We start from the raw sequence: 16,771 nt of genomic DNA, 5'->3' as shown, positions 1-16,771 counted from the left end.
CAACGTCGCAAGAGCCATGCTCGCCACGATGCCACTCCGTTACAGCCGTTATTCCACCCTAGCCGCCCCTTTGATCGCGTCCGTATTGATCTTGACATTCCGCTTCCAACCTTTTCGGCTCACAACTGCTGGGCCATTTTGACCATTGACCGCCCCAACCGTTACACAGAAACATAGGCTGCCCAACCTGCCACCGCACAGGATGTTGCTTCGAAAATCCTCCACCGACTTGTTCTTCGCCACGGCACCCCGAAAGAACTCAGTGACCGCGGCCGTGGGTTTCTCTCGGACGCCGTTGATGCACTGCTAAAGCAATGCTAAATCGTCCATTGCTGTTCCAGCGCATATCATTGCCCAAACAAACGGCACGAATGAGCGGTTGAACTGCACACTCAGTGACATGGCCATCATGTACGTTGATACCGCACACAGCAACTGGGACGAAGTACTCTCTTCACGTACGCGTTTAATACAGCTACAAAGACAAGGACGGGATTCTCCCGATTCTTTCTCTCATATGGCTCGTTGCCTGCATTCACTGTGGACACCATTCTTCCCTATCGCCCTGAGTCTACCTAGACCAAGCCCCTTTCCGAAGCATCCATGTATGCCGAGGAATGTCGGCAACTTGCGCGCTCTCTCATCACATAGCTCCAGTTGCACCAGAAACACCGCCAGGCCCCCTCGGACCCTCCCGCGTCGTATCCCTGCGGCGCGCTCGTTTGGCTCTGGGTTGCTTCCTCCACTCTCGGCCTAGCCATGAAATTGCTTTGCCGCTATATGCGACTCCCGGGAGTGTGCTCGTTGTGACGCTCTTTGATCTACGACCACCGACCTGCACTACGAATGAACGCCATTACACACTAAACTTTTGAGAGCGTCTGGTTTCCGAGTTTTGACCGACACCCAGGTGTGAAGGTGCACTAATCAGAAAATGCAAGTGAGTGGCCTAATGCGAGAATGTTCATGGACGCGTTGAGATTTCAGGCGTAGAACTGAAGTGACTATTAAAAAAATGTTGGACCTCCTGCCAGAGGAGTTTCTCGAGAGCAGCAGAGTGGTACAGCAACTCACGTACAAGTATAATTACAGGGCGCTGAACGCTGCCTTTAATGTGTAGAATTCAGGAAATCGACGTCCCACAAATAAAACGTAAAGGTCACAGTGACATTTTATATGATCTAGCTTGACGGTATGTTCTCACTGAGAAGAAGACTTGGAGTCACTCGGACTATGGCTGGTGAACGTCGTTTCAGAAGAGTTTTGAATCGTTCACTTCGCGCAAGCGGCAGCTTCTTGCGTTGTTGGCTGATGACTTTACATGACTTTTCAGCTGCATATTCTGTAATAGTGGGCTATCCTTTTTCTGCTCCGTCCGCGCCTTGCATGGACTCCCCGTTAAAGCTTCAAGAAGAGCAGTCGCATCTGAGGGGTCTGTTGCGTTTTTTGGGCACCTGGTCCCAAAGCCACCACCCACTGAATCCTGCACAACCTGTTCCTAGCAGAGGAAGGACCTCTTGAACAACTACAGTCAAGTCTGGAAGGCTGGAGATGTTCTGCCTGCAGATAAAAGACGCTTGTGTAGTTTCGATGCTGCAGCCAAGCAAACAGAAGGGCAAACCACTTGCCTAGAACGACCAAGCTGTGTGTGTTCTGCAGCTCCCTAAGTCACTGCGACCAGGAAGGCAACACTTGAAGATGAAATACTGTGAGTTGAACTTACCATGCTGATGTCCGGATCAATTTTTAACCAAATGTTATCACTTCATATCACATGTTCATCCCGAAACACACACAGTTCGTGTTCTCGACAAGCGTTTTGCCCTCTGCACGTGGCCAAGCCTTTTCCTGTATCACTCACTAGACGAGTATCTAAGGTGAAAGACAAGTTGTAAAGTCCAGACCAATCGTGGTGGCTAGAGAAAAGGAAGGTACTTTAATTATGAAACGCTATATTAAGCACAGATTTGAGTGCACAGGAAAGCGCCTTGGAACTGGTAAGCCATGCTGATCATCAGCTTTCGGCCTTTCAGTGACAGCAATTTGCTTTGTTACTAATGCTTAGTAACAAGTAAGTTACTAATGCTTACGAGGGTGCCCTTCAAAGGGAAGCACTAAATAGATAGCGATGCGTGGGTGTTCAGGGACATCTTCAATGATTTATTCACTCTTTAATCGGTAGTTATTCGATATGAGTATTGTTGTTTCGGAATTTATGGACACAGAGGGTCGTATCAGGAGATGTGTTATTTTATCTGCCATTTTAGAACTACAGTGTTAAAGACCCCGCCTCGCACAGGAGCCGCCGCCGTCGTCGTCTCCGATAGTGTCGTTCACCGTTATCGACAAATGCGCACAAATTTCCCAGATGAGAACTGTGCTTGCAAGTAGGACACTTAGGTCACGCGAGCTTGTGCTGTCATCAAAACCAGCCCAGCGGATGTTGAGCAAGCTGCCAACCGTGGCAGGTGTCAGTGATATTAGAGACCAGACGCAAGAGGCTCGTTGGCAAGTGCAGCCTGTAGGTATCACGTGCCCCGCCGATAGCAGCACCTCTCTTCGCAGGGTAGTGGCGCAAAGCTTAACCCCGGCACCACTGCACCAGGAGTTGTATTTCGGCTACCAGGGATCTGTAAATGTAAAGCAAGCAATGAACAATTTCGCTTAATTGAGCATCATCCTTTTACCTCTATGGGGTCATACCCTTAAGGAGGAGCTGTACTTCTTTTTCATAACATTTATTACAGGTGCTTTGGTAATTATAACCGTACATCTGCGCATCTCCGCCACGCATATCCCTTCGGGCTGGTCATTCCTTTCAAGCTATTCGCCCGCGCGACCATACAGCATCCCGATTCACCTACTTTCCGCGTGCTGCATCAGATTGGGACGACTTCTCTCACTCTATCGCTGCTTTCTCCTGGCCATGATCATTCAATGCCAAAACTGACATTTATATATCACCGTTAAATGAAGATGACCAAGCGCCGACGCCAACGACACCGAAGCTCTGGAGGCGGCCTATTGATGCTCGTGCTGAGAGCTACTATGTGTCTAGCCCTGCCTATCGCCCCGCTGTTTTCCCGGATACCTGTGGCCGAGTCTTCGTTGCCGGTGCTGCTCACGTCCCAATAAATCACTCTTCATTTGGCGTAAATTGCGGCTTCCGGCTTAATTGTCCACCATCATCGTGGAGTTCCGCAGCCGCACGATCCCAGTGGCGACGACCGAAGGCGGTAAACAGCCCGCCACCCCGTCGCAGCCAGTGACCTGTACTTCTGCCATCCGGCAGCGGCTTCCCGCTGTTTTCAGCTGGCACTGCGATCAGGACGTGGATGACTGGGTGGTCTCGTACGAATAGGTGAGCTGACATAACTGGGATGACGGCATAAAGCTCCACAATGTGATCTCACAATGTGATCTTTTACCTGAGCGACTTCGCGCTCCTCCTGTTTAGCAATCATGAGGACGACATTCTGGCTTCGGCCATTTTTAAAACCAAGCTTACGGAGGTCTTTGGTCGTCCCGCTGCATGAAAACTCTAAGCTGAACAAATTTTGCGCTACTGCGCCGGGCACATACCTTAAAGTTTCAACAACTACATCGAAGATGTGATGAATCTTTGCAAGCGTGTTGACTCTTCTATGACAGAGGCTGAGATCAAACATATCTCGAAGGGAGTAGAAGCTAGCGTTTTCCATATGCTGTTGGACAAAAATTCCACTACCATAGCCTCTGTCAACAACCTATGGCAAAGCTTCGACTTGCTATGTTAGGAACGCCTTTGCGCTCGTCGCTCTCCCGTGCCTGTCGAGTTCCTCTCCAGCTGGGCCGTAGACACTGACTCTCTATCTCGCATTAAAGACTTCGTGCGGAATGAGGTCGCCTGAGAACTGTCGCTCCTGTCTTGCACGACCGCGTCACTCACGTTCCTCCCTCCGCAGCTCCGGCATACCATCACGCAAGCGATTGCCGATGCACTGCCCAGTCTTGAAATGCCGGCTGCCTTCACTCCCCATGTCGGCCCTCTTACGACACAGCCCACCCCTGTTGCGAAACTCCTTAACTACGGCACTACCTTACCATGCCGCCGGCCCTTGCGCTTGTTACTCTCACGTATGCCGAGATCGTCACACTCCCACCGCGAACGCCAGCCTTTGCGCACGTTCCGCCTGTGGTGCCCGCGCCTGTTTCTTCCAGACTCCGTTCCCCGCAGGTGACATAGAACACTTGTCGCACCGCCGATAATCGGCCAATTTTTTGCGCGTGTGGTATGCCCCGCCACGTCACCTGCCTCTCGCTGTACTCTGCTGACACCTATGCACACTCTTCCAGACTACTCCAAATTGTACCGCACCTTTCGCACGCATTCCGGACCACTTCGACAGACCTCTTCAGAACGCGCTCACGGCAGCCTGCCCTTCGCTCTTCAGCACTCTCCTTCTCCTCGACGCTCCTTGTCGCCGCAGCGCCTTAACCGATTCGGAAAAGTAGCAGCCGCAGTTCCTGGGGCAAGAACGGCGCGCTCTTACAAGCATCGAGTCCTCATATTTCACCGCCAAATCTCCTCGACCTCATTGTTGACGTCCTTCGAGCACTTGCGCTTGTGGACGCTGGTGCCTTAGTTTCTGTTATTAACAATAACTTCTGCCATTTGCTCAGTAAACTTACTACCCCGCATTCGGCACTATTCCTTCGTACTGCAAAGTGCGTTATTCCTTCTTCCGCTTGCACAGCACGAGTCGTTCTCGCACGCGTTTTATACTTCGCTAATTATTTAGTCGTCCTGTCAATCTCCGATGAAAATACCGTTGGATGTGATATACACCGCCTTACAGTGCCATCATTGAGTTTGCCCGTGCCCATGTCGTGATCAATTCGGTGTCAGATGCGCCATATGACGACCCTGCTCGCAATGCCAAGCTCCCTGTCGCCAAGAACATCGTCATTATCCCCGAAAATGCTGTGCTCGACCTTGTGTGCGCCGCCTCTGCTTCTGACGCCACCGTTTAGATCGCCTTCCCCCGTTTTTGCTTTTCATCGACACGTCCGTCTTCCCTTCGCCGTCATCGTCACCATGGTGCTACAAAAAATCCTAGTTCCGAACATTTCCTCTTCTACGTTCGCCTTGCTTCGTGGACAGTGCCCCGGCAATTATGAAACTGCTCAATTTATCTCTTCCTTGAACGATAATGTGGCTTCCTATGCTGCCTACACCGCTAATCTCACTCCGCATAGCGCCGCTCCGTATCAAAAGCTGTTGTCGGACATTTTAGTCCGCTCCATCGACCGCGACCTCAAGTTCTTTGTCCGGCTCAAACTGGGCGGTAATCTCCAGTATGATCATGTAATCTCCTGGGTCCCTAGGAGATGCAGGTCTCGATGGCAATATTATTAGGGCAGATGCCCTAGCTGGAGATTATACCAACCGAGCGGGGCGCTGACTGTCGTCTCTACCCCCTCTCAAACCATTTTTCAACCCGCTTACAGACCCTCCGCTTAAATAGGCATCTGTACCCCCCGCCGCAAATTAAACTTTCACCGGAGGACTCCTGCCACCTAAGACATATCCAAACACTCACCCTTCATAATCTCCACCACCTACAGCGCAATCAACCAACTTTATACGCTGATGCGTGTTCTTGGTGTGGCGAAATTCCCAATTCATGCGCAGTACATGGACATGCTCAGCTAAACAAAACCACTCAAAGCTATATAACGCGGCGTTGGAGCAGTGGGATGCCAGGAAGACGAGGATGCGCTAGTCGCCATCGCCAAAGCGTAGGTGAAAGCTACTGGAGTCTTGGATTGAGGACTCCACCCACAATCCGCTCCGGTCTCCTTTTTACAAATAAATATTTGGTCTCTCTCATGTCCTCCTCACCTAGCCTAGCTCTTAATTTGACCGTGAGACCACTGTCGTTCATCGCTTGGACACCGGTGCGCATGCTGCTCTCCGCCAGTACCCCTACCTTGTGTCGCCCCCAGAGCATCGAGTCATCACTGAGCAAGTCAGCGACATGCTGCAATGCGGCATTATTCAGCTGTCTGCGCCATAAATATTTAACTCAAAGCAGACACCTGAGGAGCGCCGTGAGGGACGGGATCAACGAGATACAAGAAGACAAAGTGTCTATGTAGTAGAGAGCCCCAAAATACATCCCAGCTTTTCACCTTCACCAACGTCATGTAGCGTACGAAGCTCTGGAGACGGACTACTGACGCTCGTGCCGGGAACTGCTCTGTGCGTAACCGTGCCTCTCGCCCCACTGCTTTCTCGATTACGCGATTACATCTGGTCAAGTCTTCGTTGCTGGTAGTTCTCACGTCCCCATAGACCCCTCTTCATCGTGACAATACGTAACACAACTTCTTGATTATACCACATCTATTGTAAAACCCCGAAATTAGCCTTAAGATAAATAAATGATATCAAATGAAGCGTACTATTCAGTTTCTTAGGCATTGTAATGGCTGGCCTTCTGGAAGAGTAGCTGAAAGATTGTAGTCAGGTCTGTATGTTAATATATGGCGGCGGCTAAGACAAGTCACTAGCGTTGATTGCTCAACAAACACTAGTTTGTTGGCAAAATTGCCTTGATCTAGGATGATTTATAACAGTGGAAAATATTATTTTTATATATTTTTACTTTTTATTTTGTTTGACAGGTGTAGTGGAACTTCTTGTACAAGCTTACTGTGGACACGTCGCGCACACTCATGAGCTAAAAGATTCTTTCACCTTAGTACCGAAACCATTCATTCAGAGTAGTAAAATCTAAAAACGTCTGCTGGTGGCCTCCAAATTCTACAACTGTCGTTTATAATCTAATCTGCATTATAGGTAAAACATGTTCAAACGTACATCTAAGAGTCCTAAATGCCAGCTGTGAAGTTCCACATGCGGCTGCGAGGAATCAAGTTGTTCATTAGATTCGAAGTCTACCCTTCAAAAATTAGAGCGTCCTATCCACAATAGAATGCTATCCCTTACCTATCTGCTTTTGCTGCAGATTATAATTATCAGATCTGTAAACGTTTTAAACAGGTACCCATGCAAATATCTGTCATTGAGGTGGTAGACACCCTCCCCCAAGCCACGCTGCCTGGAAATCCATCAAGAAAAGCCTCGAAATAACTGGAAGGCGTCTTCAAACAAACGGCCCTCATTCTTTTCAGGTCCCGATGGTGCCAGCCTAAACGGTGTAAATGAAGAAGGGCATTAAGAGACCTCAAGCCTCTGCATCACACGGCATTCACTCTGGTTCTGCTGGTGCCCAACTTGCATGCACAAGACGATGCCTTCATCGTCCAGATTCTTGATGAAGTGTGTGCGTGGAGAAGTGCATCGCCCCAAATGTATGTGCATACTGAAACGCGGAGTGCTGTGTCCTGCTCGCTTTCATTAAGGGGCTAGGAAGTACCACCACCTGAAGGTCCATTTTGATACATTTTATGCCCACCACGAAAGCAGCCATGGAAGAGTTAGGTGTCCTGTCATGTTATAAAATTTCTTAACTCTGATTTCGACTGCAAGTAGAAGACAGTACCTGAAGAAGACTGTTGTGGGCAATTGCTTGTGTGGCGACATAGACCTACCTGGACACAGACGGTGCATCAAATTCCCGAGCCCCATTTGCATCTAAATGCCCCAACGGCGTGGAGCATGTCGTGGAGGCGTGTCCAACAATCTCGGGCATAAATTTTTTAAACTGAAAAATTGTCCGACGCTATTGAGTATTGAAGGTTATATTCCATCTTTTTGATAAGTAGCAAAATGTTTCTTTAATATGTTTCTAGCGATCGCATCTAACAGTTAAGACTGCCACAGAAAACCACAGGGAAACGCTTCAGACGATATCAAGAACGTTAATACAAAAAAACAAGACTGTCGTAGGACGATCAAGCGATATATTGATTTTTATAACGTAATCTTCAATTAAATGAAAGAAATTGCGTTCATAATTGGTCACCGCTGAAAAGTGCTACTGTCAAGAATTTTTGGGTATGAATAATCTTGCGGCAGGAGCTTCCAACAACCTCCACTCAACGAAAACAAAGCTATTTTTTAAAGAGGTGCACTGCTTGCCAAGTAGTGGACTTCTAGTATGATCTTAAGTTTTGTGTAAGCATTCTTGATTAGGCCATGATAGGTCGAAAGGTGTTCCATCGAAGTAAATAAAGCACAAGCCCTCTATATATCACCTCCCGTCCCATAAAACTGCCTGCTCTTCATTCCCTGATTCCAGACGTGGTTGACGCACTTGTCATAGCATTTATCTGGTCTCTTACTTACCCTCGGGCTGACTTCCGCTGCACCATGATGGAGTCCGGTGGCCTCTTTCCTTTGCTGGGTGCCCCGTCGTCAGCTCCGGCATCCTCGTCATCCTCTTCTTCCTCCTTCTTTCCTTCCTTTCCCACATCCTCCTCCTCGCTCATCTCTCAAACTCACACTGCACCCTGGAAAGCAGGCGCGGCGTCCCCTGGTGAACTAGAGTTCATCAAGTTGTATACTAAGGTTAGAAGATACTAAGAGGGTAACATGCAACAAAACCTCTCCTGAAAACAATTGTTTGCTGTGCATGCTTGCGGCCTTAAGCTGCCCATAAATGTAGCAATGTGAAGTGGAAGACAAAAATAAAGAAGCAAGAACAATGGATTGTTACCAGCTCCGTTTTGAATGAGTCAGACGAAAGACAAGATAAAGAGAAATTTCTTCATTCTGTAATGAATCATTGCAAAAGCAACTTCAAAACAATATGTGCTAGTTGCCTTTGACGAAAGGGAATACAAAAGACGTAACATATAATCACTTCTCACAGTCTGGCTCCATTCTAAGAGATGTGTCTACTATTTCGAGGACAGTTGGGTAGGGAAATTCAAAAGCCTTGTCAATACTGGTGGAAGTCTGTGCCCTCCGAAACCTTCATGATTTTAAAGCCTGACATAATGAGTGGGACACTATGAAATAGTATGAAGAAGTTTACCGCGCCTTTAACTCTGTATAGGAATATGCGTAATAATCATTTCAAGCGCTGGAACCTGAAATGAGCATCGCGCATCTGCTTCAAGGAACAATGTCTGATAGTGCCAAAGCTCGTGTGCATTGTGGCCCCTATAAGTGACAATTTGTGAAGAATCTATTGCTGTGGGAAGTGGCTGGTGACATCTCGAAACTAGGATCACCAACCGTACACATGACCGAAGAAACACTGCTATGATTTTGTGCGCTTTTAAGACACAGCTGGAATAACTATTAGACAGTATTTTAAATCTTTTGACAGTTTTTCAGTGCTTGGTTATTGCTTTATGTGGAGGCGCGGAGTTTGGCTTTCGCACAAAAAGTTCGGATTTCTGATGGCTCCCACCTGGTATCAATTTTAAGGCAGAAAATCGTTTGGTGTTGAGAAATACACCTATCTTCTCCTGGAAGAGGATAAGGGCATTTCCTCTCCACACTCATCCACCCGTCACCCGACGGCTCCCGTGTTCTCCTTCCGATTCTAGGACTTTCTACGCTTGACATCGGCCAACCGAGGCATGAGACGGACGGACATATTTCTCAATCATACGTTACCTCGTTTCAGTCACAACCAGACAAAGATTGCCAGTGGTGTAGGTGCAAATGGCTCTTTCCTCTGCGCCCAATCAACTGCGTCTGTTGAGCGCGACTGGAAAAGTAGAAGAGCGGATGCCATGGGGATGCGCCATGAAGAAGCAGATCCCTTTTTTTTCTTTCACATAGAACGAAGATGCTCTGTGCGTATATCTTGCGGAAACGAAAACTAAGGCAAATCGTTGGATGGCTATTGAACGGATGCTCGAGCACAGCGGCCATGTGCAAAAACCTGCTGTAAGAAGCTATCTTCGCGACAGCTGTAGCAAATGTAAGCACTGGTCTGCACTGTTGACAAATCCATGTGTCCTTGAAAATCACGAGCAGCAAGTAAGAAGATATCGTCGGAGGATCTGTACAGGTGCGGACACAGGTAAACGGAGCACGCGATTTCGTTCTAAGTGCAAGCACGTCTTTCCTGTAGGGTCTGAATGAACATTGTTCGCCCACGAGAAAGCGCACTGGCGTCCTCTACCAGAATGCATACACCATTGCTGGCAATTTCCCTTAGACAACGCGTGAAAAGTATAGGAAGCTAAAAGAGTGCTGTGTTTACTTTTGTCCGCGCTTGTACAATATAAAAAGAGGAGAAAGTTCAGTGACTATCTTCCGCGCTTCATTGACAAAAAAGCAATGACATATCTAGCCGAGTGTGCGCCAAGGTGATGGCGTCGTATTACTTTAGCAATGTATTTGCAACTAACTTCCGCCCTGATTTCGTAATGCATATTGCAATGCCTATCAGCAGGGACGCTTGGAATAAAACTGCACCTGCAGTGGCGCTATGAACGCGGCTGTTTCCTTCACCCTGTGTACCATTATTTGCAGTGCTTTGGATATAGCGCAGAAGTGGTTGCATTCAGATCGGACAAGGACAACGTAGAACGCCCCTAAGCGGCACTCAAGCCATATCCTTTTGAATGGGGGCTAAAGTTGTTAAAATGGGTACTTCTATAAATAGGATAGTTTCCTTTCAAGAAAAGCGATTAGTGAACAGACGAAAATGATGTGGCGTCAGAAATTCCTCTTCCACGCACGGTATAAAAATATTCCTAACCATGCTTCGGCGAAAGACACTTACTTTTACTTTCAATCAATCAATCAATCATTTTTTTTATTCAGACATGAACTTGTATGCACAGTACATGCCCACGAGATGAGACAAAAGGAAGAAGCTGCTGGCATTCTTCCTGACGAGGCCTCACCCCGGGTCACACATCAAAGGCAGAAGGGTGGTTAAATTCATTAAAACTCAAGAAGCTCTTTAGTTCAATTTTCACAGTAGTTGAAAGTTAATGAAGGCACATAGGATAACAAAAAGAAAAGAAAAAGACCAGTAACGCTACAGTTCGCACCACAATAGAAAATATGACAGGAGTGAGGCTATCACTGTAAACACTACATAGCACAAGTATTTGATGGGTCAGTCGTACGCATAAAAAGCATCTTCATTTTCTTTTTGAAATGACAAGTGGTTTTACAAGTTACAGCTTCGTCAATTATGGGAGGATACACATTGCAAACTGCAGAAATTTGGTTATCAATGTGTTCGGTGCCGTAGTTTGTCCGGACACGACTGGAAATAAAAGATGTGACTCGCAGACTATAGCGTATGTTTCTGTTCACGTACTTGTTTCTGAAAGATGTGATGTCCTGCTTTATTTTATGATAAATATGAACAGCAACTGAAAGCTTATAGCACAGTGGGAATGGAAGAACATTGAAGGACTGTAATAAGCAGTCACCTGAGGAAGGATTAGGAGAACTTGCGCGCAGAGCTCTTTTTTGTAATGATAATAATCTGGCTGTGTCAGTTTTGTTGCAAGTGCCCCAAATTAAATTGCAATACACCAGTTGTGAATGGATGAGGGCAAAATACAACTGTTTTTTAGCTTGTATGGGCAACAAGTACCTGATGCGATTTATCACACCAATAGATCGAGCTACACGCAAACGGACGTAATTTACATGGTCACCCCAGCCTAGGTCACTACGAAAGAATACGCCCAAGAATTTACAAGAATTTACGGATTCAATCAATGTATTGTTGAACTGGAGTTGGATGGGATAGTCTATAGGCTTATTATTGGGACGGAAAATGATAAACTTTGTTTTCTTGACATTCAGTTCCAATCTGTTCACTGCAAGCCACAACATAAGTTCATGTAGCCAGGAATTTGAACGACGCTCGAGTTCGCGAAGATCTGAACCGGAAAAGAAAACGTTAGAATCATCTGCGTACAGAGCAATGCTAGAATAAGATAAAATGTTTACAATATCATTGATGTATAGTGTAAAAAGAAGGGGCCCCAGTATGGATCCTTGAGGAACGCCAAATTTGTTTAATTCTGCGTCGGATATGGCATCATTTAGTCGCGTGAACTGAGTGCGATTTGACGAATAGCTTTGTAGTAACCTGTGAGGTGTTCCGCGGATACCATACGTGTATAACTTATGAAGTAGTATGTCGTGCTTGATGGAATCGAAGGTTTTGGAGAAGTCAAGGAAGACACCGACAGTGTAGAGCTTATGTTCGATATTATGGATCAGACTGTTTTTTATCTCGAGCAGAGCTGCCTGCGTGGATTTTCCGGGCTGAAATCCGTATTGCTCCTTGCAGATGATATTGTTGGAATGCAGGAATTTGTATACCCTCGTGAAGATCACTCGCTCAGCAACTTTGGAGAACAAAGGCAGTATAGATATCGGACGGTAGTTATTGGGATCATTTTTGTTGCCTCCTTTCAAAATTACTGTAACACGGGCAGACTTCATTTTATCCGGGAACTCTCCTGTAAAAAGCATTTGATTACAAATATGCGCAAGAGGAAGGGCAATAATCTTAGCAGCAGCTTTTATTGCGAGTGCAGTAATGCCGTCTGGGCCAGGAGAGCATGTATTACGAACTGAGTTTATAATGGAAAGAATTTCATATTCAGAAGGGGGGGATAAAAATATTGAATGTTTACAAGCTGGGACCAAAAAGGAATCGACTGATTTTACAGCTAAGGGAAGATTATACGAAGTACAATTTCCTACATTTAAAAAATGGGCATTCAGCTTATTGGCGAGAGAGACACCGCTATACATTACTCCATTGATTTGCATTTCCGAAGGAAGAGCGTGCTGCTTCTTTCCAATGAGTTTATTAATGCTTTGTCACAGTGATCTAGTGTTTTGCATTGATGAAAACTTTAGGCGATAAAAAAGCGACTTTGCCTTTTTTAAGTCAAGGTTTAGTTTATTTCGAAACTTTTTAAATTCCTTAAAATCGTCTTGATTGCGAGTGTCAAGAAATCGTGCAAATAAGGCATTTTTTTGTTTAATACGCTTCAGAAGGTCACCAGAGATCCACTCTTTTCTTGCTTTCCTACATTTCCTGACTTCTACAACTGGAAAGGCTTTGTCGAACGCATCCAGTGTATTGTCAAGGAAGATGTTATACGCGGCAGATGGGTTTTCTGTTTTTAATACTTCATCCATGCCAGTTTCAGACAGAAGTAAACAAAATTTATCAATGTTCTTTTGGTCAAATGTCTTGCGTATAAAGACAGAAGTATCTGGTACCTTCGCACATGAAAAAAGTGCAAAAAAGGGAAGGTGATCGCTTATTCCCGAAGAGAAAACACCAGAATTGGTATTGCAGGGTGAAAAGTCTGTGAAACATACATCGAGTAAGGTTTCCGATTGACAACTTATTCGAGTGGGCGCATCAATGATGTTGTCACAGCCATAAGATAACATCATATCCATTAATCTGATTTGTGTTGGATTAACATTCATGATATCAGTATTCAGGTCACCTAGTAATACAACGTGCATTTTTTGTTGACTGGTAAATTCCAAAAAAGGTTCAACAAACTGGAAAAACACATCCACATCACTGTGAGGGGGACGATACACCACCATTATAGCTATATTATAATACCGGATGGTAACAACTTCAAAATTTCAGTCACCAGTGAATAGTTGTTCAGTACGTCAAAATGCAGGCGCCTCTTTATGAACAGGGATACTCCCCCTCCTCGTTTATTTACCCTGAACTGAGATACGTTTTCATACCCTGCCAGGGGGATAACATCCTCCCGACAGCTAAACCAAGTTTCCGTAAACGCTAGGAAATCAAATATGTGCGATAAAGTTTCTATTTCGCCTTCGATGTGCTCCATTTTATTTTTCAAACTCTGAGCGTTTAAATGATAGATAGATAAAGACTTATCTACAGAGTAGCTAGCATTAGTGAGCAAGTCTTTAAATGTATTAGTATTGTAGTAGGGCATGGTGACAAAAAGCGGATCTTCGTATGAAGTGCGTGTACGAGATCAGACTACACTAGCTTAGCCAAATCTTCCTCGCACCCAATCCTGATGGCCTTTGCCCCTGCTTCCTTTCGAGCGTAGACCTTCCCTTCCTTTGTCCAGACAAATTCGTACCTTTTTTCTTTGGCGGCGGATTTTGCAAGCCACAGCAGTTTCTTATTCAAGACAGTCAGGTTGTCAACAAAATAGACACCGTCCTTGAGGCCTGCACGCTTAGCCATCCAGTTTGTTTTTGTCAATCTTTTCGCAAACCTGATCAATACAGGCGGTACAGTGTCTGGTCGAGCGGACAGTCGGTGTAATCCCTCAATATCGCTCTCCGTGAGCCAAGGCTAATCGAGCTGATTGGCAATGTGGTTCACTTTTTCCAGCAAGTTTTCATTTGCTGAGAGGGACAATCCTCGAATTTCCATATTTTGGCAACGACTGTATCGTTCCATATCATTCAATCCAAGTTTCAACTTTCCAATGTCTTCTGCGTCCTGTTTCTTTTCAATTTCGTCGACCCTCTTGCGAATATCATCGATTTCTTTCTCATGCCTTTCAGACGTTAGTAGCAGCTGATCATATGTATCTGACATGTGTTGCACAGACGCTTCAATGCTGGTCAGAGTTTGTTTTAAGGATGATAAATCATCCACCTTAGCTGTAAGAGCGACTAAGGCTTTGCTTATTTCAGCAAGGTGCTGAGCCAAAATTGGGGAGGGAGAACCTGAGAGCTGTCTTTCATCGGTGCGGGATTTTGATAATCGACATACCGGGCATCTCAAGATTTTTCTTGCCTCAATGTTTTTCTTTTTATACGCCTGCTCACTAACACCCGCACATTTGCCTAGATGGTAATACTGGCAACACTCAGCGCATTGCATCATTTCTTCCCCTTCTTGAAAAAACTTATAACAGGAAAGGCACGTATCATCAGGCAAAGTTCCCATGACTATGAATCAGCTAAGAGCGTACAGTACGGCTCCACGACACAAAGACAGAAACAGTGCGGTGGTAGCAACGGCAACGGCAGTGACAGAAGAAAGTACAGTGAAGCAAACCCAACCTGTAACACGAAGGTAGGTTTGTAAAGTTGCTCGTCGATAGCCGCTGCCGCCACCGCTGCTGCCAAGCGTGTGAAAGGGTTGCTGCAGGGCACACGGGCTTTCGTAGGCAGCACAGGCGCTGTAGTCCGCTTGTTGGGGGCGTAGGCCACTTGATGCTTCCACGAAGATAACTCCCGCAGACTGTCAGTGACGTCAGCCCTCGGAAAACCTTGCCATCCGTTGACACTGTAACACGAAGGTAGGTTTGTAAAGTTGCTCGTCGATAGCCGCTGCTGCCACCGCTGCTGCCAAGCGTGTGAAAGGGTTGCTGCAGGGCACACGGGCTTTTGTAGGCAGCAGAGGCGCTGTAGTCCGCTTGTTGGGGGCGTAGGCCACTTGATGCTTCCACGAAGATAACTCTCGCAGACTGTCAGTGACGTCAGCCCTCGGAAAACCTTGCCAACCGTTGACACTGTAACACGAAGGTAGGTTTGTAAAGTTGCTCGTCGATAGCCCCTGCCGCCACCGCTGCTGCCAACAATATTTGTTCAGGCGACACGACTTATATGCAGGGCGTAATGTAATACAATTTTAATATTTTAGTTACATAGTTGTTCTAAAGGCACTGTGCAATGAATGGTGATGGCGCAAATGAAAATAAAATCGCCTACCTATAATGAACAACGCGCCTATTTACGGCATAGCGGATAGCCTTTAAGCACTACACTCATCGTCTTTCGTGCTTTTCTGCTGCCCAATAGCCACGTAGCTACATAAAATTAAAAAGAGGGTTTTGATCGGCGCTGTACGGCCAGTGAGACTAAAGTGAAAGTGACTCTAGTCAAGCTGCAAACAAAGCCTGCCCTACAGGCGCGTGAAAATGAAGTCACTCATTCGATTAACGCAGACAGCCACATGCAAGAAGACAGCCCACTTAGCGGCGAGCAACTAGAATGCACTCTCCCCTGCCACCTGTGATGTGCTGCCCGGCCTTTTGAAAAATGAAGTCAGGCAAACATTTCGTCCCCGAGATATTCCCGCAAAGTATGCAGAATACTACTGCCCACGAGAGTGCGTGTACTAAACGTCTGAAACAAATCGATGCAGTGAGTTGAAATAACCTAAATCACATTAGGCACAAAGAAGACAAAAGGCCGTTATATGTACCCGCGGGAGTGCACACTACCTGATTAGCGTGGTCTCGAGTGTGTGTGAACAATCCCAGAGAATGGCCTGTGAAGGACCTGCTTCGAGGACTTCACCGGGGTCACTGCCCCACTCTGGGCTACTCTCAGATGAAAGTCAAGAGGCGTTTGCAGTGGAAGCGGCACTCACGTTCGTTAGGATTTGTCGTGGTGCCGGCCGCAGCAGTTCGGTGCGGCTCTGCGCAGCAGAATCTTTCTTTTTCTTCGTCGACTTTCTTGTACGCGCGCAGCTGCATGGTCGCGCCCTTTGTTACAATTACTCTATCAGTGGCCTGCAGGGCCGCAAGGCTTTACATCTGCATTTGTTGGTTTTGCTTTGACGCGGTGCCTGCCGTTGCAGTTGGTTGGTTGGCCTCAAATAAAGCAGAATCTTTCTTCTTCGTCGTCGCCTTTCTTGTACGTACGCTGTGCATGGATCGCGCCCTTTGTTACAATTACTCTATCGATGGCCCGCAGCGCCGCAAGGCTTTACAGCGGCCTTGTCTTGCTGTACATCCTGTGTGCGAGTGCCTCCTGGAAAGAGCCGGCCTCAACACTCCTCCAGTGATGAGTACCTTGCCCGATTGAACCTACCACTGCATGAATTTAGAACACAAAGTT

The 16,771-nt window shown here is 46.5% G+C and overlaps 1 protein-coding gene across 1 annotated transcript in view; it reads right to left on the bottom strand.

Moving 5' to 3' along the window:
• Positions 1-16,367, bottom strand: part of LOC144105002 (uncharacterized) — a 34,434-nt gene extending 18,067 nt beyond the window's left edge. The window contains exons 1-3 of the mRNA XM_077638224.1: positions 16,302-16,367; positions 14,987-15,212; positions 8,297-8,460 (exon numbers count right to left, since the gene is read on the bottom strand). Of these exons, the coding sequence (XP_077494350.1) occupies positions 8,297-8,439 (143 nt within the window). The 5' untranslated portion in view covers positions 8,440-8,460; positions 14,987-15,212; positions 16,302-16,367. The remainder of the gene's footprint in view (positions 1-8,296; positions 8,461-14,986; positions 15,213-16,301) is intronic.
• Between the last annotated feature and the right edge of the window lie 404 nt (positions 16,368-16,771).

Source organism: Amblyomma americanum, chromosome 9 (assembly GCF_052857255.1).
Source record: "Amblyomma americanum isolate KBUSLIRL-KWMA chromosome 9, ASM5285725v1, whole genome shotgun sequence".
Classification (NCBI taxonomy): domain Eukaryota; kingdom Metazoa; phylum Arthropoda; class Arachnida; order Ixodida; family Ixodidae; genus Amblyomma; species Amblyomma americanum.
The sequence above is the reverse complement of the archived record's forward strand: the minus strand, read 5'-3'. Positions and strand labels throughout refer to the sequence as shown.